The following is a 24,578-nucleotide window of genomic DNA, read 5'->3' as shown; positions in this document are numbered from 1 at the left end:
TGAACAATCACCACATTCACTACAATCACCGCAATCACCATGATCACTACATTCACCGCATTCACTACAATCGTTAACATCATTGAAACGTCTGATCCAGATTCGTTCACATCACTTTTACAATCATATTACCACACTAGTACTAGCTTGTAATTAGTTGAACAATTGGTTTACTGTATGTTAACTTAGAACTGTTTTTTGTTTTTGTTTTTTCCTGAGCATACCAGCAGGGCTGACTGCTCAGTATAAATAAATAAATAAATAAATCGCCGCATTCACTAGCTACAATCGCCGCATTCAGTAGCTACAATCACTGCATTCACAGAATTCACTGCAATCACCACAATCACTGCATTCACCACAATCACACTATTCACCACAATCAATGCAATCACCACAATCATTACATTCACTGCAATCACTGTGTAGTGGTTTCACATGCATCTCCGTATACTATTGTACACTAATTCCGTGTTACGGAATCGTTCCTGTCTTTAGCAAGTACTAGTAGTCTAACTAGACTTCAACATGTCATCCGGGATACGTACACAACATCATCCGGAAAAAAATATTTCGTGAAAATTTTCTAAGTCCAAAGTGTGCCCCAAAAAAAAATTCGCCCGGACCTTAGCTACTAGCCGAGTTCAAGTTGAAGTCTGTGGATACATCGACTAGCAGGATTGAAGAAAGCGCCATTCATCATGATGTTTGTGCTCTTTGTCGTCGTTCTACTTTACTCTACCTCAGCAGGTATGGAGTCATTGCTACGTATGTTGCTGTCAGACCTTCAGTGCTGGTCACTGTAAACTATAGATAATATACTGATACTTTATCTATGCTGTAAAGTGCTAGCGTAAGTCGCCACTGAATTATCGGCAGGTGCCAATTATCGGCTAAGTGGGGTGATGAATACTCTGTAGTCCTGGGTTGGCTTCGGTGTTGTCTTGGTTTTTCTCTGCTCCGCTCGGCTATTCAGTGCATTCGAGGTGCGCGTTCATCCATTGGTGCTTACACTAGGGCTCCACCACCAATGGATTTAGTGCAAGTGGAGTCCCGCTTGTCAGAGTAACATGCTGGCTGCGTTACTCTGTTTTTCTTTTGTCTTTTACAGTTGTCCAGCACGTGCCTTTCATTGTGCTGGGGGTGGTAGGCAAGGGCAGTCCATCAAGCCGGGTTAAAAAAAAAAATTATCGGTAGGTACCAATTATCGGGACTTGTAAACTATAGAGGCTACAGGGTATATGGAGGCTACCAAGTTCCACAATGGGCTGTTATATCCTCTAAAACATTTCTTAGAATCGTTTTCATTCGGTGATTATACAATTTAGATATGGAAGATCTTGACAATATAGACTTACTTACTTTCAAGAACCGTTTGCAAAATGCATAGACACTAAAATTTTGTTTTTGTTTTTGTACATTAGCGATTTACCCAATGGGTTTTGCTAATCAATAATAATAATAATAATAATATTGTTGCTAAAGCGGCGCTATACAAACCATTCTGGTTAAGCATGAAATTGCGTAAAGATAATTTTGTGTTGGAAACCAGGATGCTTTTACGTCTAACCTGAATATGTCTTGAACGGCTGACTTTAAACTTCTGTGAAATGGAGTTATCCAAGGACTGCACCTCCTACAAAAATTTCACAAAGAACCAACCAGCCATCATGGAGTTACACACAAAATCTCACATTGTGCCGATAATTGATCAATCAGGGAAGTACAGTTGCCGATAATAGGTACCCCATGCCGATAATTGGCACACGATAGGCATTGCTATTTTCCTCATAACAAGACGTTTGTTCAAGTGAGATAATTAAAAGTTGGTGCGCTAAGAGATGAAGGACTGCTCTGTTAAATGGTTCAAACCGGAAGTTCGTATGCCATTGAATCAAGGAATTACAATTGCGTGATGAAATGGTGCCGATAATTGGCGACTTACGCTAATAATAAAATAAAAATAATATATAGTTAGCTACGAGGTGATGTGCACTCTGGTAACGGGTCTTGCTCCAGCACTTAGCTAATGTTCGCTTTATGTCATTTTACACTGTACTTTAGTATAAAATTATGATGTGTGTTAAAGTTAGTTACTCTAATTTTTACAAACTCTCAGCAGAGTGCTGAGCTGTTGCATGTGATTAAGTCTGGCATTCAGCCTGGCTGCGTACACTTAGCTAGCTACTATAGCTAAGCATGTCGGTGGTCTAATTAGCTATCTAGTCACAGTCAAGTTTACACCAGACTGAAGTCTTGATGTATATATACAGGTTGAATGAAGACTGTGTGGCTGCTCAGGCACTTTCCTAGACTGCAAGCTGTCTGTGGATCAAATCACCACCTGCTCTGTTGTTTTTTTTTTCTTCATTCAATAGCTGTTATATACCGGCGTTTACACTTAGCCTGGTTCAGCCTGGTTCTAATGTGATTAAAAGTAAACCATGCCCAAAACCAAGCTGGCCCTTGTTTACACTATGAAGCGCAAACAGTGCTGACCACAGAAACCCTTCACATGTTATATCCGTTTTTAGTAATTTACTGGTTGTTAAATGGCTGACCAAACGCAACTGTTATCACTACTACTCTTTAGCGACTTGGATTCACACAATTTTACACCAATTCAAACTGTGGCCAACTTTAAAACCCAAAGGGAGACAAGACTAAGAAGAAATAGATTGAAAGGCTTGAAATCTAGACGGAAAGCAGTTATATTAATAAGTTGTAGCATCTTTCTTTAATTAAGAGTATTTACACTGCGTACACCAAGGCAACTGTGGACTCTGCCGAGGTACAGTATGTATAATAGTTACCTTTGTATGTTGAATCCTTGCAAAGCTATTAAATTACAAGCTGCCACACAAATTCATGTTTTTAGGTCTTCTCACTGGTGGGAACATGTTGTGTTAAGGGCTTTTACTGCTACTGATTGGCTGGAGAATTTTCGCATGAGTAGAGAAACATTTACTTATATATGTCAGAAGCTTAAGCCTCTCATTCAAAGGCAAGATACTAAACTGCGTAAGGCTATCAGTGTAGAACACAGAGTAGCCATAACATTGTGGTGTTTAGCCACATGTGGTGAATATCGCACTATTGGTCATTTGTTTGGTATTGCAAGATGCACTGTATGCGTAATTGTCCATGACACTTGTACAGCAATAGGAAAGTATGATGTCTCATTATATAGTGTTCCCACATGGTGATGAGCTCAAGGAAGTAATTGATGGCTTTGTTCGTAAATGGGGATTTTTACAATGTGCTGGAGCACTTGATGGTACTCATATTCCTGTAAGAGCACCAGCAATGAATCATACTGATTACTACAATAGGAAGGGGTGGTACTCCATCATTGCTCAAGGGGTTGTTGATCATAACTATTTGTTTCGCAATGTGTATTGTGGATGGCCTGGGAGTGTGCATGATGCCCGTGTGCTAGCTAAACTGAGAAAGCAAATTTGAGCAAGATTGAAAATTTGCTAGCTAGCATTAAAATGTACTCACTGCTAGCTGTTTTTAGTACACTTCACATTTAATTCACTACAATCTACACATATGTGAATGGATCTGCAAAAACCGGTCTTATCGCCCAAGACAGGAAGTTTGACTTTTTCGCACAAACACAAAGCTTAATGAATGCACCATCAAATTTCACTTTCACAGTTGACCAGAGTAAAGTGGTCTGCTTTTTTCAAGCACAGTGGCAAGCCATACAAGTGGTCTGGGGTCTTGATGGAGCCCTGGCGAACCAGGAGATGGCCGTGTGTGGCTGTACAGCTCCGTGGTATTGGACAATGATCTGTGCTGTAAATTTCCTTTCAGTTTAGCCATTTCTGAGCCCTGAATGGCCCTTAACTTGGCCTAATTCATCCCAACATGTTCCTTTTCAATTTTTGAACACCATCTTGGTCACCTTCCAGCTCCCACTCTTTTTGGAGCTCGCCTGATACAGTCAACCTCAGTTTAAAAATGGCGGGAAACTTAGTTGTTGACTACTTCTTCAATGGATGATCTGGAAGATAAGAAATTGTTGTAAAACGTGTGAAAATTTGGTATGCGTAGCTACCACCATTGGGCAGCTACAACACTCTGAATGTTTAAAACCAGCGTTTCTTGGTACTTTTAAATGGGCGATAAGGCCGGTTTTTCCAGAGACATATGATTTCTTTTGAAACCATCAATATTGATGGAGTTATAAAACAAAACAATTACAACACTTCGCCCACATGCGACTGCATAAGCTGCATAAGGCCTGTAGTAAGCTAAAGCGGCATGGCAAGGGAAATACTAAAAGGAACAGAATAAAATAATTAATGCATGAAATTCAATGCCACTTGGTTGATTAAAACAGAAATTCTGCAGCATTGGTGCTACTGGTGCCATGATCTATATGCATGAATTGGTGTTGATCGTCTAATCTTATCTCTCTGTCTTCTGCAGTTTCATTGGCCAACTGCATGCTGCTCTCTTCTGCAAGTGTACATAGCATCTACGAAGTGTCTACTTGCTTCTGCTTCATCTGGAATTTCTGCTGCCATCCTTGCCCTGTCTCGTTCTCTCCTGGCCTTCTTCTAAGATGATCTTTTTTGTCCATGTCTATGTAGATAAGAAGTTGTAACCCACGTGACAAATTCTAAGCCATGTGGTACAAATACGGCCTTTTTCGTACAGGAAATTTTCATGAACATGACGCATGTACCATTCACCAACCAGTGTTCCCTCCTCGCCCTGTCTCGTTCTCTCCTGGCATTCTTCCAAGACGGTCTTCTTTGTCCATGTCAATGTAGATAAGAAGTTGAGAGCCAAATGACAAATTCTAAGCCATGAGGCACTTTTTTCCATGTTTGTTACGTAAAATCTCAGGAACGGTTGTACATGTGTGAGCAATTACAACCAGTGTGGGGCTTTTGTGTTTGTTGCGTAAACTCTCGGGAATGGTCAAACATACGAGTCAGATGTACGAAGTGACTACTGCCATTTGTGGGGCTTGCTCAGGCTCACCCAATATATTTTTTTTAAATTTCGTAACAATTTATTGGAAGCCTTTAAGATTGTACTAAAGGCACTTTTGGGCTTGGTTATACCTAACCAATACTGCCACGGTGCCAGGATGGAGTTGTGAAGCTGGTTTTGGGGGAATTTTTTGGCTAGGAAAATCCAAATCTCCATGATCCCTAATACACAATACTACCATACTGTATGGTGTTGTATAAATGGATTTATACAAAGTAAACAAACTAGTGTAAAAAAAATGCAATTTGGGAATAGAGATCGCTGAAAAGTAAAGAAACAAGAGTCAAACAAGCCAGCATGTTAAACATAGAGATATCTCCATTTGGACTCAAATAAACATTTATAACGAAGCATTCTCAGTACTTATCTGCCCCTGATTTATGGAGAAACTACTGTATTTCCCTTAGTTTCTACCATATCCATTACTTTTATTTTCTGTGATCCCTAATCAAACTTTAAATTCCTAATTTTCCTTATACTTGTCCATTATTAAACATTTATTCCATGCACTGGCAGTTCAAACATTTTAAGGTAGAAATATGTAGAGCATTATCTAGTATTATAGTTTGCTGATCTGAAAGTGAGCACCACACAAAATCAACTAGGCAGTATACTCCTAACTATAACAGTTCAGTATAAAATAAGTTGTGGTTGCCAAGGGTTGCTTTAAACTCATTTCACTGCTTTTTGTGTTTTATGTGGCCCCAAAAACCAGCCATTAACTGGCTTTGGAGTTTTTACTCACATTTCTAAAAATATAACGATGGTTATTACTAAAAACAGAATTTATTACTACATTGTACTGCATGCTTTTTATAAACTATTGTTAATATTATTGTAATGTTCAAATAGAGTGTACATTTTTAGGACTTTTAATACAATGCACCTAGAATTTTTTCTAAAACACTCTAGAATCACCACTGATGATTTATTAAAATTTTAACTTTAATAAGGTAGAAATTGATAGCACTCTACACCATGGTGACTGTTCTATTAGACAATCTCAACCTTGAAAATTCGTGCTTGCTTGGCTTTTGCTTTGTAACTCTGTATAGCTGTAAGTTACTGCAATTTCTCAAAAGGTACTGCTACGATGGTTAATTTATTATTATGTACACACCAATTTTCAAGTTTTTCCATGCAAAGAAATGTTCATAACACTGTGAATGTTTATCAGGTTCATAGCAAAATTTATTCACTCTACTTATATCAGTACGAAATTTCAAGACAATCAAGTTGCTTATTTGCTTTTTATATTGCAAAGTGTGTGAAAGGAAGTAGGAGACTATTGGTCCCTGTAAATCCTAGTGGGATAGCATTTAATAAAACCCCCTTGCTGGCGAGAAGTCAATGATTAAGTACAGGCTGAATGCAGAGAAGATCCCAGATCCCAGCTGTTGTTATTCCTCTGGCGCATGCCTAGACTGCATGTTGTGGGGGATCAAGTCACCACTGGGTCTGGGACTTTTTTTTTGCATTCTTCAATGTTTCAATTACATGTTTCTGACTCCCTGTATTTACAGGCTTTAGCCTTCTCACAGGTCCCTAGTGGGATAGCATTTTAATACAACCCCTAACATTGAAATATTGGCCACCCATATCTCTGGAATGACTGGAGTGAATTTGATCAAATTTGGTGCATTGTCTGCACTACCTGGCAGGAAGTTCCATTTAAAGCAAAAAATGTTGTGTTTTGAAGAAGGAACTGTGGAGCTACTGTAACACATGTAGTCAAAGTTCTTTCTTTTGATCGATATTCACATGGTGTGGTGGTGTGCCAGCTTTCTTGGCTGTACATACCATGTGTAAAGAGCAACTATGGTGTTGTTTGCTGAAAATGTAATATTTAAGCCATGTCAAATAATACTACTATACCTACATATACATATAGAATTTTTAAGCCAAAATAAAATTGTATGTAAAGCCGAAAGTATTTTAAATTCCTTTTTAATTCTTTTTTTTTTACAATTAACTGCTCATTTTTTGGTAATTTTTCAAAATCTTGAGGCTACTTGTCATATAAAATAAAAATTCATAGAGAAAATTTCAACTTCAAATAACATTCATCTAATAAACCTTCAATGCAACAAATTTTCATCACTTTCAAAATTAATGGAAATATTTTACGGCAGTAGTACTCCAGACTGCAAGGAGTCTAACAGCAATGCTAATGTACACTGTGTACAAGTGTAATTTCAAGTGTTTTTCCCAAACCAAGTGACCAAAGGGTGGTGATTTCTACTAGGTAGCTAGCTAGCTATTACTATAGTATACGGTCACTGCCGGACTGCAGTGCCAATTTTAGCCCTGAATGTGGTAAGCCGTTCATGGCATGACCATACCCCATGAAGATGAGTCTTTCACATAATTTATCTGTAGCCATAGACAGCATATCCTCCTTGTTGATGGCTCTTCTAAATGGTATAACTAGCTAGCTAGCAATACTGTAGCAACAAAATCATCTGTTGAGTCAGACAATCATAGCTTTGACATAATTATACACTGTGCAAGAATCAAGATTATTTTTATGCTATCAAACAGTATAGTACAGTAGTACTGCTTAAGTAGTTGAAAAAGATGCTATATTTAAGAAGACCTGTGAAGAAGAAACAAAGACTGAACACAGCCCTAATGTTAACACAGAAGTTTGCCTGTTAAGCATAATGATGTCTTTAACTGCATGTATGTATGAAGGTAAGTTTTTGCATAGATTATATCTATGGTTATTGGTAAGCTACTGGCTTCACTGAGATGGTCGCCTTGTTCGAACTCACCAAAAAACCCTACCTTCATACACCAATGTGTTTGATGCTTGAGTTGCTTGGTCACTGTCAATAGCTTTTGGTGGTGTTTATTGACACTGATGATCAGTGTTAATTGCCTCTGCATTTATTTAAATGGTTATGTATACTGTTTAATGCCTAATACCATACCTGTTTCACTGCCATACAAAAGTCCCAATAACAGCAGTGAAATTTATCCCAAATTTCGCTGGTAGCAGTGAAAAGTTGTAATTGCAATTTCATTGGCTAGAGTGTGTAGTACGGTTGCTTAGCAATGGTTGCTATGGTATGGTTTGCTATTGCCCAAAATGTTTATTACCTTAGAAATGGTCTTCATGGCAATGGTTGCTAAGGTCACCACATTGGTGGTTGTCTAGCAATGGTTGCTATGAACTATTTTGATTTGATTCTCCATTTGAGCCATAGCAACCAGACCATAACAACTGTTGCTTGGCAACCAAAATACGAGTATGGTATTAACTCAGAATAGCATGGGTAGCAGTGGAATTTGGGATAAATACCACTCTTGTTGTATTGAAAATGGAAATTTCACTCGGCTTTACCTCATGAAATTTTACCCATTTTCAATGCAAGTATGCAACACTCGTGGTATTTATCCCAAATTTCACTGCTACCCATGCTATTACTAGTATTAACAGATATCATCATTACTGAGAGAATATTATACGATAGAGTAAAACAAGAAAAAAACTCAAGACAAACATTCTGTGTACCAGCTTTTGAGATTCTGCTGTTCTGATAATCAGCCTAGTCCCGAGATTCTTCATCTTCAGCGAGTTCCTCATTGTTAGCAAGTTCTTCATCATTGCTAGGTTCTTCATTCTCTGAGGGTAAACTCATCCATACTGGGGTATGATCACTGTCCATACGAGGTATGATGTATGATCATTGTTCATTTCACTCTGGTTGTCCATTTTGTTCATTATTGTCCATTTCGATCTGATTGGTACTATGGCATGTCCCCTTACACAATAGCAATCTGAGTCATATAAATTCTGGTTCATGCCAAAGTCAGCTATTTTTACCTAGTTCCATTCACCAACAAGGATGTTCCTTGTAGCTAGGTTGCGATTGAAATTTAAGCTCCATATCAGATGCTATCTGTGTACACTGACTGAGCAGCCCTGAAGTAGTCACTTGTTCTGTAGATGGTACCAGTTACCAGTTTCAGTGATTTGAGGTATTGGCTGAGGTCATCATTTGGCATTGCCTCATATGGACATTTGGACAATGAGACATTTCCTCGTCCATGTCATATAATATAATAAGTCATCAAGTTCATTATCAGATGTGTGCCCATCAAGCACTTACTGTGCCATTCTCTCAAGTTCATTAGTAGAATACAGGGGTGGATCTAGGATTTCAGAAGGAGAGGTGCTAACAATGGTTGGTTGGCTAAGAAAAGTGACAACTGGTTAATACAACTACTATACATAGCAGCATGCAGAGCATGCTCTATCTAGGGGGGTCTGGGAGCATGCCCCCACAGAAAAGTTTTGCAAGTTTAACCTATTAGGTATTAAAATTTGGCAATATGTTTGACTGAAAAATGATGCCACTTTGTTTAAATGATTCACAATGCTTGTAAAGCATTGTGAGTCGCCTAAGTGTAATAATGATGAAATGACGCTATTATTCCAGAACAGTTGTAATACTAGTTGTTGTCATATAAGGGCACAGCCAGTAACTAATAATATATTCTTTACATAAAGAACAGGAAGGAGAAGGATGGAGCTGTACATGATCAATACTTGCCATTAATTTTGTGTTTGAAATACCTTAACTTAGCGGTACACTGAATTTAGCAATTTAGAGTTTGGTAATTGATTACATCAATTCACAAATTAATAAAATTTATATGGTAAATTCATAAATATTCAAGATCGCTAAATTTAGCGTATTGCTTGGCTTAAGGTATAGCTAGTGTGTTTTACAGTCTCATGGCTCAAACTATAACATCCAAAGAGTAACAATGAAGAGAGGGCAAGTATACACTCACCATGCGGTGTGTAGAGTACACATACATAGAATTTTCCAGCTAGGGGGGTCTGGGGTGATGCTTCCTCTGGAAATTTTTAGAATATAGCTATCACAAGGTTGAATCTGGAAGCTATTTTTAACCAAATACTGTACTGTACTGAAAGATTGTGGGGGTACAAGATGGAAGAGTTCAGTTGTAAGCAATTTTAGAAAAACAGAACTACACCTTTAAATGCCATTGGATTATAAGGCAATACATAATAGTGGATTGTCAAAGACATACACAGGATTGGATCTTAAGGTCACTGTAGAGATTTAAAATGCACACAAAAATAACTTCAACTTAGTAGTATATACACAGACTGTTCTGTTACTATTTCAATTCGACTTTTTCAACTACAGGTGTATATGGCCCCATCACCATATTAATTTTTTACAACCAGAGTCGAAAGTCACTTATATATGCAACTAGTTTTTGGCTCCAACTCTCCCCTTATAACATGACAGTGTAAATGCTGTGGTATTGTTTGAGCTTATAAAGTTCAGCTTCAAGGGGTTTGGGAGTGCAAACCCTGTATGAAATTAAATTTTATTAGCTTCAATTGATGCTAGATTCAGCATGGAACTTTGGTACTGACAAAGCAAAAACAAGCAGTTCTCAAATACTACAGCCTTGTTAACTGTATACATGCTAAGAAATTAACTGTTTTACTTAAGTATGTTAACCCAAGCATCAATATAGCAAGAACTGAATAACATTAAACTATTTGACAAAAGTTGTTCTCAGAAAGTGATTAGCATATGGCAGGATGTTTGGAACAATGGTAAGATAGCAGTGCACAGGTCAAGAAAACACACTGGCAACTTCTTGAAAAAAACATTATGATGGATGTTCTATTGCAGTAGTTGACTGTTCTATTAGAGCATTTCGATTTTTAGCAGTGTTTAGGTTAAGTATCACACCAAAAGTATAATTTTAACCCCTCTTAGTAATTCTAAGTAAAGATTAGCCATTCTCCCTTCTCTTTCCATCTTTTCATTGCCCATGCATACGTATAAGATGCAATTGCTAAAACTTCTAGAAGCTTCCTAGCTTGCACATGGTAAAATTTTGGAGGGGGTGCTTCAGCACCCCAAGCACACACACCCCCCCCAAATCCGCCCTTGAAATTGAATATTTAAGTTTACAGGTTCCAAGACAACATTCTCCATGGACATACCATTTTGCACTTCTAGCTACTACTTGAATTGATCTGAATACCACAGAGTAAACTGGTTTTTCAAGAACTTTTTAGCTGGCTTGTTTACTGAAAAGTGCAGGACTATATAGTAAATATCAGCACCTCGTGGTGCTGTGTAGCTGGGTTCTGCCATACATGTATTGTCATATATATATGATATAATTAACATGCAGTAGTTACTTGTAACAGCTACATACTCACTTGGCATACAGATTATGCTGTTTTGGCCTTCTTCAATTCTTCCTCGACCCCTCTGTTAGCTAGAGATATCACCTGCAGTGAGGGAATCATTGCAGATAGTGGGCCATTTGGGTCAAGAAAATTTCATTGGAAGTAATTAAACAAAGTTATCTGCGACAACATTGGCTAACCGTTTGCTTGTTCATAATTAAAAATTATTCATCATTTTAATTTTGTCGATTCAGCCAGTGACAAAAAAAATTGACTGAATTATCCTGATTTAGCTGTAACAGTGCAATGCAGTGTATATTAAATTAACAGTAGTCATAAATACATAGCAAGTAATTATTATGTAGTGTACCTGTGACTTACTTCCTTAACTTTACAGGTTTAATGATCAATAAAGGTCCTAATAATGTTACAAAATGTCTTAATGGGGAAAAACAAATCTTAGCCATAGAAATACCTTGTGGTTTTACTGGAGCTCCTACTAACACTACAGTACCAAACTGGAGGATTATTAGAAGAGCTGAGAATGGTTCTGTTATCAGTGATGTAACTAGAAATACAACTGATATCAATAATAATTCTGGTGATAAATTAGAATGGGTACCTGATTTGACCAATCAAGATGTTAACAGTAGTATCAATAGTACACTGTTAATTAGTTCAGTGGATGAAACTTACAACCAGTCATCATATCAGTGTAGTTTTCAATTAGATGATCATACCATCATTAAGAGCAAAGTGGGAACTATTACACTAGTTGGTGAGTGTATATAATGTACATAACTTCTTAAATTGTGAATAATGGCAGCAGTTGTACTGATGTGCTATGCTCTAGCATGTTCAGTGAAGATTGCAGTCATTATATGGGATCTACTGCACTCAGTTCACTGCAGGCAGCAGACTAAAAGTAGGTTTTCAACTTTTTCCCCTTTACTACAGAAATTGTTGAAGGGACTGTGTAGCTATAATATATGTATAGCTTATGAAGAATCAAAATAAGATGACTGAACTTTAATTTGAAGGTGTGTATATCCCAATAATAGCTGGGCAGATTTGACTCAAATTAGGAATGGGAAATGCCCTACCCTGAGGAAATTTTCATGGTCAATTACTGTTCAAGCACTATTAAGCTACAGATACATGAAAATGGCATTTTCTTGGTTCCTTAAAACGAGTATGCACCGGCTGTACTTGGCCGCATGACACACTTGATATAGGCTATTTTCATAATTTTTGTAGTGATTGTCATACTTTGTTGCGCACGTTTTTTTTCTGAGCACTTCAGTGGAATGCATTTAGAATAGTTCATTCTAGGGTACTAAACCAGAAATTTTATTAAATTAAGTGAGGTGAGCAACTGACAGCAGTGGAAGAGTGGCTTAGGTATATAGGTGCGGAGGTCCCTGGTTCAAAACTTGGATACTCTCAGTACTTTCAAACCACAAAAGGTTTTTTTACTACAATGGTAACTTCATCTGCAAACCAATTTTCAAATTATTCTGTCAAGTGGATTACCCTTGTAGGAATGACCAACAATTTGCTTTAACAATTTTCAAAATCACATATACTTCTGTTGGTCTTAGTTCAATAAATACAAAGAAAATCAGACAAATTTTGAAGGAACATATCTCAGTAATGGCTGTCCGGATTCAACTCAAATTTAAAATAGGAGGTGCCCTACCCCAAGGGAGTTTCTGTAGCAAAAACTGGTTAAATTCTGTTCAGACACTATTGAGCTATGAATGTGTGAAACAGCATTTTGTTGGTTCCTGTAAAAACAACACATGTCTGTCACACATCCACACTCGCTGTACTTGGCTGCACGACACTCTATCATGTGTCCTGATCTAAGTTTAATGCTAGATTTGACATTAGATACATTAATACTTTTCCATAAAGGTATATATGTTTTGTCACATGGAAAATCCACACCAAGCTGTGAAAAATAGTGTGACCTAAAAAGCTGGAATAATGAAGTTGTGAAATCAAAGGTGGTGGCCAATAAATGGCTGCATTGATGTTAATGCTAATAAATTTTAATAATGGCTGCATGCATTGTTAGTATTAACAGCATTGCAATTATTATATTACATATTATATTATAAATTTTGTCCCAGGCTTGCTACCTATAACTTTAAGTACTGTATATGTCCATGATATTATTACTTACTATATAATACCGTAGAGTCTGGTTGTTAAGCACACATATCTATTAAGCGCATGTTTCCTGTTAAGCGCATACCCGTTTCTCATACTTAATCATGGCTCATAAGTACATGTGGATGAACACAAAGCTTCAACATGAGATGAAGCTATACAAAAGAAGAAGCGCTAGAGGTTTGCTAGTAGTGTACAGCGCAAAGTTTCACAAAGTACAAAGCCAAAATATACGTGCTTACCAAACGATGTGGTCTTCTGTAGTATGCTCCACATGAAGGATTCAGTACACAAAAACTTGATTCAAAATATTGTACATGTAATAACTGCAGTTCACACCACCCCAAGAGAGTGAATCCATAATAATCAAAAACAAGGTTTATTTTAGGCGCATGCACTTAATAACTATTATAATCACATTAATTTTCTTGTGAACTTTTAGTAGGCATATGCGCTTAACAACCAGACTGCATCCTCATCTGGGTGAGTGTATCTTTTGTGCATTCTTGTCAGGACGGAACCTCCAATATTGCAGTTTTGCACCATACATGTAAACATTGTGTTACAGGTTCCCACTAAGAGGATTGGCTTGGGGGAAAGATTCACTAATCATGCACTCACCTTTCTATGGTGCTAGTAAATATGAATAGGTCATCCCCTAGCCATTAGGTTGGTTGGTAAATGACACCATGCAGTGTGGTACTTAGGTTTACAGTTTTATACCAGTAGAAAGGAAGAAAGCATTAGATCTACTACCAACATTAACAAGTTGTAAAGGACATGATTAGTGCTAACACTATAGCAGCCGTTATTTTTGTGATATCATTTTTGCAATTTGGCTATCCAAATAGAATAATTAATATACATTGTCTATATGTTTTTATTTTACTATAATATGTATGTACTCTTTTACAGATGCATTTGATCCACCCACAATATTAATGATTGATACTAATACTAGCACCATTACAGTTTCTCTGTCATCACTTCCTCCATCATGTGGTTCATCAAGATACAATGCTACAATATCACCATCTCATGGTACAATAAGGATGATCAACAATACATTTATAACATTCACTGAATTGACCAGTAACACCTCATATAATATCACTGTACGTGTTGTAAGCCTAGTTAGTAATGGCAGACCTACTAGTGTGACTGTGATGACTAAAGATATGAAAGGTACACTTATATACACATAATATATTCATGAAAAAAAAACAGCTGTGAAAATACAGCACGACCTTCAAAATACATTTTAAAGACCCACACCATGTCCAGTTTTTCATGGATTTCATTTCTTTTCAATTTTCTTACCTCATAGCTGGTTGTAAGCTGGCTTTGACCTACGTTTCTATCTAATCTACAGGCACAATAATGATTATGGAAGACTTGCATTTCTTTAATTGTTACTCTAAATCACAAAAAGTACTGTCACAGTGGTTAGACTATGTACACAGCATTTTTCAAGTATTCCCATAAGCAGTTTACCCTGTAGAAGATAGTGTGTTATGTGGGGCCAAGAAAGCTGGTGCGCAACACCAATCATATAAGAAAATGCAATTTTCACACATGCTTAGCTCCATACATGGTCCATTCTAAGGTTGTGAAGTCAAAAGTGGATGCCAAGAAATGACTGCAATGGTGTTAATGCTAATAAATGTTAAAATGGCTGTGTGCATTATTAGCATTTATAGTGTAATTAACATCATTGCAGCCATTTCTTGGCTGCCACCTTTGATTTCACAACTTTTTAAACCCAGGCTTTTAAGGCCGCACCTTTTTTCACAGCTTGGCTGTTTTGATTGGATTACACTTCATTTTGTACTGTGTAAGGCCCTGGGGTTTGTTTTTTCCCACATTTCTTCTTATCTAGACACAATGATGATTATTGAAGGGAAAAAGTTATAGTTGTTTTGTAATTGCATGTTTTATTTGACTATTAATTTTTCCTTATACTTGTTTGTTTACCTTTTTATAACATTATTATGGCTGGCGAACCTATGTACGTATACTGCATTACAATGGAAACAGGCTTATTGTTTTAATCTGAATGCCTGCCCCAACTATCAATTACTGAGTTAGTGAAGTTCAGTAGCCATTATATTCATTTTGGCTATGTTACAGTTACACAGCATTACAAATGAGGAACACTAGGAGAAGGACCTCTGCAATCAATCCAGTCACAACAGAATACTTGGATAAATGTAGAGAAACCATCGCACAGTGCTACCATGAATCAACACCTTGCATTTTCAGAAAAAAATAAGTGGGACACAAAATAGGGCACAGTTAAGTCCATGAAGCATGCATTGGGCTAAAGTGGTCTTGAACAGTGCAAAAATCAAGTCCATATCCTTAGCTATGCTTGCCTCGAGGAATTAGTCAGTCAGTCAGTCAGTCAGTCAGTCAGTCAATCAGTCAGGCAATGGAAAATTCCACTAAGTATTTTGTTTTAAATTTCATAGCAACTTTTTGGAAGTATTTCACACTTTTGGGCTTGGTTATACCTAACAAATACTGCCAAGATGCCATTAAGGTATTGTGGGGCTGGTTTTAGATTGATTTTTTTGGCCAGAAAAACCCAAACCTTCATGATCCCTAATATACAGTACTACCATACTGTGTGATACTCTAATATATGCAAAAAAAATCAATATCCTTGAATCAACTACATATCTATTGTCATGTGTTAGGCTAAGTGTAACTTGAATAGCACTAGAGTGATAGCCAAGTTTGCCACTTTCTTCTGGTAGAAAATGATAAAAATGTCTGAAAATCATATGATTTTCGCTGCAGTGATTTGTAGGGCTCTTTGTGTGCCACAACATTGTTCATGTAGTCTATCATCAACTCAAAGTATCGGTGGTTTGATTTTATTGGTTAATTTCTGGTAGCAGCTCAATCTGTGTGGCTTTTGATGACAAACAAAATGTTTCTTCCTTTGGAGCACAGGACAAACAGAGCAGCAACTGCACTGTGGGTCAGCAATGGCCAGTGTTAGGTAAAGTACCTGCACGTGGAGTATGGTTAAAAGTGAAGCTTACTAGCTATCTGGCTGAGCTATCTACATGTATATACTGAAATTCAGCCAGAATGACATAAATTTTGTAAACAATTACACTCTACCAGAATGGTTGATGAATTTTCCAACAGCAAAGATACAAAGCCAATAAACATCTAACAATGCGGCTATCTCTCCCAGTAAATACATAGAGCAATTCAATGCATGAAATTAACACTCACATGATCGAACTTCAAATCATGGAAAATACAGCCATACTCTATTCCAATGACCTTAAAAATCACTCAAAATAAAATGGCAATAAATTTGTATACATTGGGTTTCACATCTCAATTAGCCCAGCAGTCTAAGGCTCTCTTTATAATGCATCACAATGTATGACTCACCTGCACAGGCCCAGACCATGAACAATTAGCACACAAATATTTACAAAAGAAGTGTACTGCAAGGGTATTTGTTCCAAATTGAATTTCAATCATGTGAGTGCCTATTTCATGCATTAGGTTGCTCTATGCGTTTACTGACAAGATAGCCATATTGTTAGGCTTTGTATAATTGCTGTTGGAGACTGTTTCACTGATTCATCAACCATTCTGGTATTTGTTTACAAAAACCATGTCATTTTAGCCAAATTTCAGCATATAGATAGCTCAGCCAGATGGTTAGTTTCAATTTTAACCACGCTCCACATGCAGGTACTTTACCTAGTACTAATCATTGCTGACCCATGTCACAGTTGCTGCTCTGCTTTTCGTGTGTTCCAGAAGAAGTAACGTTTTGTTCGTCATCAAAAGCTGAACAGTTTGTGCTGCTACCAGAAACTGACAAATAAAACCAAACCACCGATACTTTGAGTTGATGATAGACTACTTGAACAATGTTGAGTGAATATCATGGTATATGAAGAAACCTACAAACTGGTTCAGCAAAAAAAAATCACGTATTAATTTTAAGACTTTTGCATCATTTTCTACCAGACAAAAGTGACAAACTTGGCTGCCACTTTGGTGTTATTCAAGTTACACTTTGCCTAAATGCCTAACACATGACAATAGTTATGTAGCTGATTGGAGGATATCAATTTTTGTGTTGCGGACCTTATCTAACTAGTATATTAAAAATTATGAATTTAAAAATGAAGTAGGGATCCAAGCAATAAAAAGTAGTGAAACAAGAGATGAACAATGGTAGTTATTACAGCATAGCTCAGTGGGAAATCCCTACTTTGGCATTGAACACAAAATAATTGTTATACCATGCCAAAGTAGGGATTTCCCACTGAGCTATGCTGTAATAACTACCATTGTTCATCTCTTGTTTCGCTACTTTTTATCGCTTGGATCCCTACTTCATTTTTAAATTCATAATTTTTAATATACTAGTTTGTTTAGTTTTTTGTTAAAGCATACAGCTAGCTATAAACGTGTGACTATTCTATTAGGGTAACTGCTGTATTAGAGTATCTCGAGTCAGCCTGCAAAAGATATGTGCTTGCCCAAAAAGGGTGTATTCATCATGGTTTCAATCAATTATTAGACTACCGTAGGCGGGGAAAGTTACGCATGGGAAAAGTTTCATGAATTTCGCGATTGCAATAACCAACGCAAAACTTTTATGCCGGTTAGCTTGCTAGACTGTCTACATGCTTGTATTTGTACAGTAAGAAATTAGTATACACAATCAGCATCGCGAAACTTTTCCGCCGATATACAGAGGAAAGTGCTATTCGCGAAACTTATCCCACGTGTAACTTTCCCCACCTACGGTAGAGTATCTCGAATCAGCTTACCAACTTGAAGGTGTGTGGTCACAAATACAGCTAGCGTAAAAGGGGTGTGGTGTTGGTCGATAGATTGATATACGTAGAATAAAGAATGGGCATGATCTTGTGACCTATTGTGGAGTACCAGTACCTCTGTACAGTAGCGTACTCTAAGCATCTTAAATAATTTTGTGGCATCTATTATGCTGCTTAAAGAAAGTGTTGATATGGAAAATTAATGCCTCGATATGGTTTCATTGGATGAAGAAGAAGACAAGCAGCCTGATTGAAGATAAAAGAAAAGACAAGGCACACAGGGCGTACACTCATCAGAACCCCAAAAGGCACATCCCACTGGTGAGTTTGTTGTTGTAGCGTACAATGGTCACCGTGCACTGCTTTGTTTGGGCTCTAGGCTTGCATCTGTGGTCAGTGAGTGAGGCAGTGAGGCAGTGATACTATAATTGGAGTTTTCGGCGATTTTTAAAAAATTTATATCTGGCCACCTGTAAGTGTTTTGTTGTATTTAATGCTGTTTTATGCATTATATGGACTAGTACTATTCCATAAAGGTTGGTTTTCGCCGCATACAATGTCTGTAGGATGATTTTTAAAGGCGGAATTTTGGGCGGCACACGAAACATTCACCACGATCCCTACTTAAACGGTACGACTGTACCATTTGATACAGTGCACATTTTTTTCAAAGAATGTTCTACGTATATATAATTTTCTTTGTATAGGTTAGGAACCTAGACTGAGGCTCTTCGTGGCTTTAGAAACCGAGCGAAGCGTCTCGCTCGGTTTCTAAAACACGAAGAGCCGAGGGCGTGGTTCCTAACCGACTTAGAACATGGCTCGGTTTATTAACATTGCAAAATGTATTTAAAACCTTGTGACGGTGATCTGCTTATGATTGTGGGTGTGATAAACGTTTTGAAATCGTAGTTATTTTCAAAATGGCGGGACAGTTGAAGTTCAAGCCGTTTCAACCTATGAAGCCTCCTCCAGGTTGGAAATGCCCTAAACGATTTAAACTCGGGTTGGGAGAACCTTGGGAAAGTGAATCTGAATCTAGCAGCGATGGTGAAACTGATGTTGAGGTGCGAACCAAGGTGCGAACTTTTGTGAGCCAGCAGAATACAAGTAAGCATTCTGTTGCATGGTTATTAACTGTGAAAAGTTTAACTGCACAGGTGTTGAAGTCAAGAAGACGTCGATAATTCACTCACAAGTGGCTAAGGAACTGTTTTCTGGCCGCGTAGCCGACGACCTCCTTCTACTTGCATCACAGCAGTTTGAGCGAGAGTTGAACAACTGTTCGTCCGTAGAATTTACTAAGGAAGAATTTCCCGATCAAGTTACTGATGACATTCTTCTTCTTGCATCACAGCATTTCGAAGGTAAACAATCTCCGCTGCGTCACCTGACTGATGGTGGACCTCAACCAACATTGTTTGAGGAAGGTAGTAAAAATGAAACTGTTAGTGAGACTAGCGGAGTGGTTAATAGAGGTTGTGTACGATATGGGTCACCAAAAACATCCAAGGAAGTTGAGGAAGCAAGGAAACGTGGAATACCAGTCAAAACACAAGACCAGAACAAATGGGTGGGGAATATATGGCGTGAGTGGGTTCAATATCGTTTGCAGTGTTCATGTGTTGAGCCTGAGGAAAAGGAGCACAAGCTACTTGAGGATTTCTGTAAAATGTCGAAACAAGCTATGAATTTTTGGTTAGGGAAGTTCGTACTTGAAGTGAGGCGAAAAGATGGTAGGCCATACTCACCTGATACTCTTTATCAGATATGCTGTGCACTATTACGTTTGTTAAGAGAAGTAGACAGAGCTGATGTAAATATACTAGCCGATCCTATGTTTTGTCAGTTTCGTGCTACTTTAGATGCACGCATGAAAGAACTGAAATCTACTGGCAATTATCAAGTGAAAAAAGCTGAAATACTTACTGAGGAGCATGAAGATACTTTGTGGAAACAGGGGTTACTTGGAGATAAACATCCACAACAGCTACTAAACACATTGATATATTATATAGGTTTTTACTTTGCATTACGAAGTGGTGTGGAGCATAGAAGATTGAGGTATTATCCCTCACAGATCCAGCTGTTTGAACCTACTAATGGACGGGCTTATGTAATGTACACAGAAGACGTGTCTAAAGCAAATCAAGGAGGTCTTGTACACCGCAGGCGGGAGCAAAAGCAAGTGGTTCAGTATGCTAATGATGATAATCCAGAACGTTGTTTAGTCAGGCTCTACAAGTTATACATGTCAAAGTGTCCAGAGGATCGTCCAGATGGAGCACTTTATCTAAAGCCACTTGCTAAACCAACTGAACAATGTTGGTATCACAAAATACCTATTGGGCATAATTCATTACAGCAAACTGTTCGCAGATTGTGTGTAGCAGCAGGAATTGAGGGAATGTTTACCAACCACTCACTTCGCGCCACAAATGCAACCAGATTGTTTGAAGCCAAAGTAGATGAGCAACTTATTATGCAAAGGACGGGACACTCATCTAATGCTGTGAGGGCTTATAAGCGGGTTGGTGAGAAATTGCGGACTGTAACATCAGATGTGCTAAATGGTACTGTTACTACCACTAAGGATCAAGATTTGAAAGTATCACCAGATGAGAAGGTTAAGCAGCATGACAAGCCAGAAAAGAGTGAAAATCAAGAGAACATGGCTTCAGGGATTAACCTTGTTGGTGCAACTAATTGTACCATTAACATTAACTATCATCACTGATGTGTCATGTATGAATGGGCACGTTTGTCTACAGTGATTCTCGTACCTTTTTTAGCATTTTCATTAGAACCCACAATCACATCTAACACACCATGACCTAGGTTTTAAATACAAATTGAATACCCTTGCATAGTGAGCTTTATCAATTGTCTGCAGGTTTCTAATAAACTTAGTTAGAAACCTCCTACCAGGTTTCTTAGTGATATTAGAAACCTCATTAAATATCAAAGATCAAAGCATACTATGCATGCCATGTTCTAAGTTAAATTATAAACTTTATTATTTAAACTAGAATATCTATTTATAAGGTAGAAATTATAAGTGAGGTGAACAGTTGTGATACTGTAGCAGTAGCTCAGTGCATGGTTAAGGATTTGCGTGTGTCCCTGGTTCAAATTCTAACAACTTTTATCAAAATATTTTGTGCCCTTTTTTATCTCGGTACAAGTGTGTATGTATCAAGCAAAAGCACAGGTACCCATAGTATAATTGGCATGTGCCACACTGGAAGAAGAATCCATGTATTTCATGTTTGGTACTAGTACCCAGCACCACTTAGTAGTGAATAATTTTCTGTGTAAGTTCTTTAACATTCAATCTCAAGAATGTAAATTTAGTGTTTGTATTTCTAAGTACTATCCCACTAAGCACCTGTGAGAAGCTAAAGTAGCATATGTTAATTCAGAGAGTCAAAGTATTACAGGTTTTGGCAATTGATATCATCGCTTTTGCAATTGAATTCGTCCTGTTGGCAAAAAAATTCATCGCTTTGGCTATTGAATTCGTCGCTTTGGCTATTGAATTCATTGCTTTGGCACGAAAATTCATCCGTAACAAGATTGGCAGCTGGAAAAAACACAAAAACATGATGTAGCAGCTGCTACAAGATCTTGTTCAGGTACAACTGTCATAAACAACTCTTTATAAAGTGATAATTCTTCCACTACAACTTCTTCAGCAACATTCGCAGCTGTACTACGCCATTAGTGATGGGCGTGGTTACTCGTGAACAAACTAATTAACTTGCCAGACAGCTATCAGCTAGGTGTACAACCAGCTCCAATTACCTTCTAGTGTCTCAAACGTAACTCTCCATGGCGAAAATGATTCACTTTGTGATGAGTGATTGCTTTCTTGAAGACAATTTAATTATGACGAATTCTTGTGCCAACGTGACGAATTCAATTGCCAAAGTGACGAATTCAATTGCCAAAGCAATGAATTCAATTGCCAAAACCTGTGACATAAAACTTCATTGGATACAGAGAACAATCCCAGACAACAGTGGTTTGATTCTCAGGAAATACCTGTATGCAATCTAGTGCCAAAGAAGCCACAATATCTGGGATTGGGAATTTCTCTGGAAAATTTCATGCAGTGTACAAAACTCAATCATCAAATTCATGTATCCTGTTGTTATTTTTACATTCCTATATGTAGCTTCAGAATCTGCACCAGTGATGTCTACTAGTGCAATCATGACATCTAGCAGTACAATGGTGATGTCTACTAGAGCAATAGTGATGCCTAGCAGTACAACAGGGATGTCTAGCAGTACAGCAGGGATGTCTAGCAGTACAGCAGGGATGTCTAGCAGTACAGCAGGGATGTCTAGCAGTACAGCAGGGATGTCTAGCAGTACAGCAGGGATGTCTAGCAGTACAGCAGGGATGTCTAGCAGTACAGCAGGGATGTCTAGCAGTACAGCAGGAATGTCTATCAGTACAACAGGGATGTCTAGCAGTATAACAGGGATGTCTAGCAGTACAACAGGGATATCTAGGAGCACAATAAGGATGTCCACTAGTTCAATGGTTACACAGACAATTGGTAAGATTACATAGGAATTGTATATAGGTCTCTGGCTAGAATACTGCTAAGTTGTTTTGACATTTTTCATGCACTTTTTAACCCCGCAGTGATGACTGTTCTATTAGAGTATTTAGACCCCATGATTTACAGTTGTTTGGTTTTTGCCTTGTAACACTATAGCCATCAATGCGATTTTTAAACCACAAAAGGTTTGGTTAGCCTATGTGCATACCGATTTTAAAGTTAATCCCATAAGTGGTTTACCCTGTTGGCGTGCCAATAAGTCCAACCTTTTTAAATGCAAATAATTATCCATAGCTCTATGACTATTTGCACCAAACTTGGCATGTGATTGTGCTGCAATATGCTCTTAAAGTGTGCCAACGCTCAAGAAAATTGAGCTACACATTTGTATTTTATAATGGTTTTTGTAAAGTGTGTGAAAAAAATAAACTAAGCCCCTGAACCCCCTAAGTGAAGCAAAAAAATGAAGAAATTAAGCCAAATTTTGAAGGTTCATATTTCACAGTTGCGTTAGACAATCTTGCATACATTTGGTATATGGAGTACTGAAGGTGGTGAGCATTTGCAGTATAAAAATGATTCCAATTCGAGAAGGGAGCATGGAGCTACATATGCATGAAAATCACATTTTGTTTCTTCCTGTAAATATACGCACAGTGTGGTGTGCCGACTTTCTTGGCCACACAACACACTACCATGTGTCTTGATTATGATTGCTGCTCAATATCCATGATATACATATGTAACTAGTATCAATTTATTTGATATCATACAACTTATCATGGCTTAAAAATTATACCGCAGCAGGTTATAAATCTGCATGAAATGGGTTAGGGAGTTCATTACCGGTTTATAAGTATACAACATTTGAGAATTAGCAGTACAACAGTTGGAATGGGTGCAGACTCATTTCTCAAGCAAGTTTAATATATTTTGTAATACAGCAAAGTGCAGATCAAGCGACCCCTATAATGATGCCACCTCATAAAATGCTTGGTCATTTGTGGGATTCTGCACTTACTGATAAGTGAATGACTCAGTATGATTGCTACTACAACAAAAACACACCTACAGGGAATTTACCATGAAGTTTGAACTTCACCAGTGCAAGGTACTACAGTATCTTAGCATCTAGCTACCTATAAGCAAAACAATTAATTTACTGACATTTGAAGGACTTAGTTGTTGTTGGAGTATAAACCTTGACATTACCATACAACCGTGCTGCAGAGTTTCATGTTCAAGTTGCACTCTGTGGAGTGCCATTCAATTTCTGTGCATAGATACAATAATGTGACTTCGGGTTCTTAGTTATGCATCATTTTGCAATGTGTGCAGTCAAAAATTAAAAGCAAGCCATAAGATGCATGTAATTCAAGTTTTCTATCAGTGGATTTTAGATGCTAAATTGAATGCATTGATGTTATGCTACTTCTAAAAACCAGGCGGCGATGCAGTTAATACTTTCCCATTCTAACTAAATAGGCAATTAATCAACCATGTATATTTATTCATGCTATTGCTATTATTAATTCAGCTAGATAATTAGATTTGTAATTTAGCATATTTCATAATTCATGAATTATTTTATAATTCTGTAATTGCGTTGCTATGTGCTGCTAATGAAGCATAACTATAACAAGCCACTTTAAACAGCAAATTACACACAAAAGTATCTTCTCACACAGCATAATTCATACACAAATACTGACTGTATTTATTCCATCTATGTTTAGGTGTTGGAACTAATAATTCAAAAATATATCCTGGCTCAAACAAAAACAGACCACAGCCC

General features: G+C 37.6%; 2 protein-coding genes across 6 annotated transcripts in view; both read left to right on the top strand.

Moving 5' to 3' along the window:
* Nucleotides 1–467: 467 nt before the first annotated feature.
* The window catches only part of LOC136260250 (uncharacterized), a 35,725-nt gene continuing 11,614 nt past the window's right edge, over nucleotides 468–24,578 (top strand). Inside the window, exons 1-5 of one of the 5 annotated variants that reach the window (XM_066053950.1) lie at nucleotides 468–750; nucleotides 11,607–11,987; nucleotides 14,300–14,560; nucleotides 22,388–22,506; nucleotides 22,717–22,777. In XM_066053950.1, the coding sequence (XP_065910022.1) occupies nucleotides 702–750; nucleotides 11,607–11,987; nucleotides 14,300–14,560; nucleotides 22,388–22,506; nucleotides 22,717–22,777 (871 nt within the window). In that variant the 5' untranslated portion in view covers nucleotides 468–701. Of the gene's footprint in view, nucleotides 751–11,606; nucleotides 11,988–14,299; nucleotides 14,570–22,387; nucleotides 22,778–24,578 lie in introns of all 5 variants that reach the window. The other 4 variants (XM_066053958.1, XM_066053943.1, XM_066053936.1 and 1 more) reach the window with 4 other exon arrangements.
* On the top strand, nucleotides 18,999–22,373 carry LOC136260282 (zinc finger MYM-type protein 4-like). Its single transcript, XM_066053966.1, has one exon. The coding sequence runs from the start codon at nucleotides 19,337–19,339 to the stop codon at nucleotides 20,945–20,947; it is 1,611 nt and encodes a 536-aa protein (XP_065910038.1). The 5' UTR covers nucleotides 18,999–19,336; the 3' UTR covers nucleotides 20,948–22,373.

The sequence above is a fragment of the Dysidea avara genome, chromosome 1, assembly GCF_963678975.1.
Source record: "Dysidea avara chromosome 1, odDysAvar1.4, whole genome shotgun sequence".
Lineage (NCBI taxonomy): Eukaryota > Metazoa > Porifera > Demospongiae > Dictyoceratida > Dysideidae > Dysidea > Dysidea avara.
Note: the sequence above shows the minus strand (reverse complement) of the source record. Positions and strands in the feature narration are given on the sequence as shown.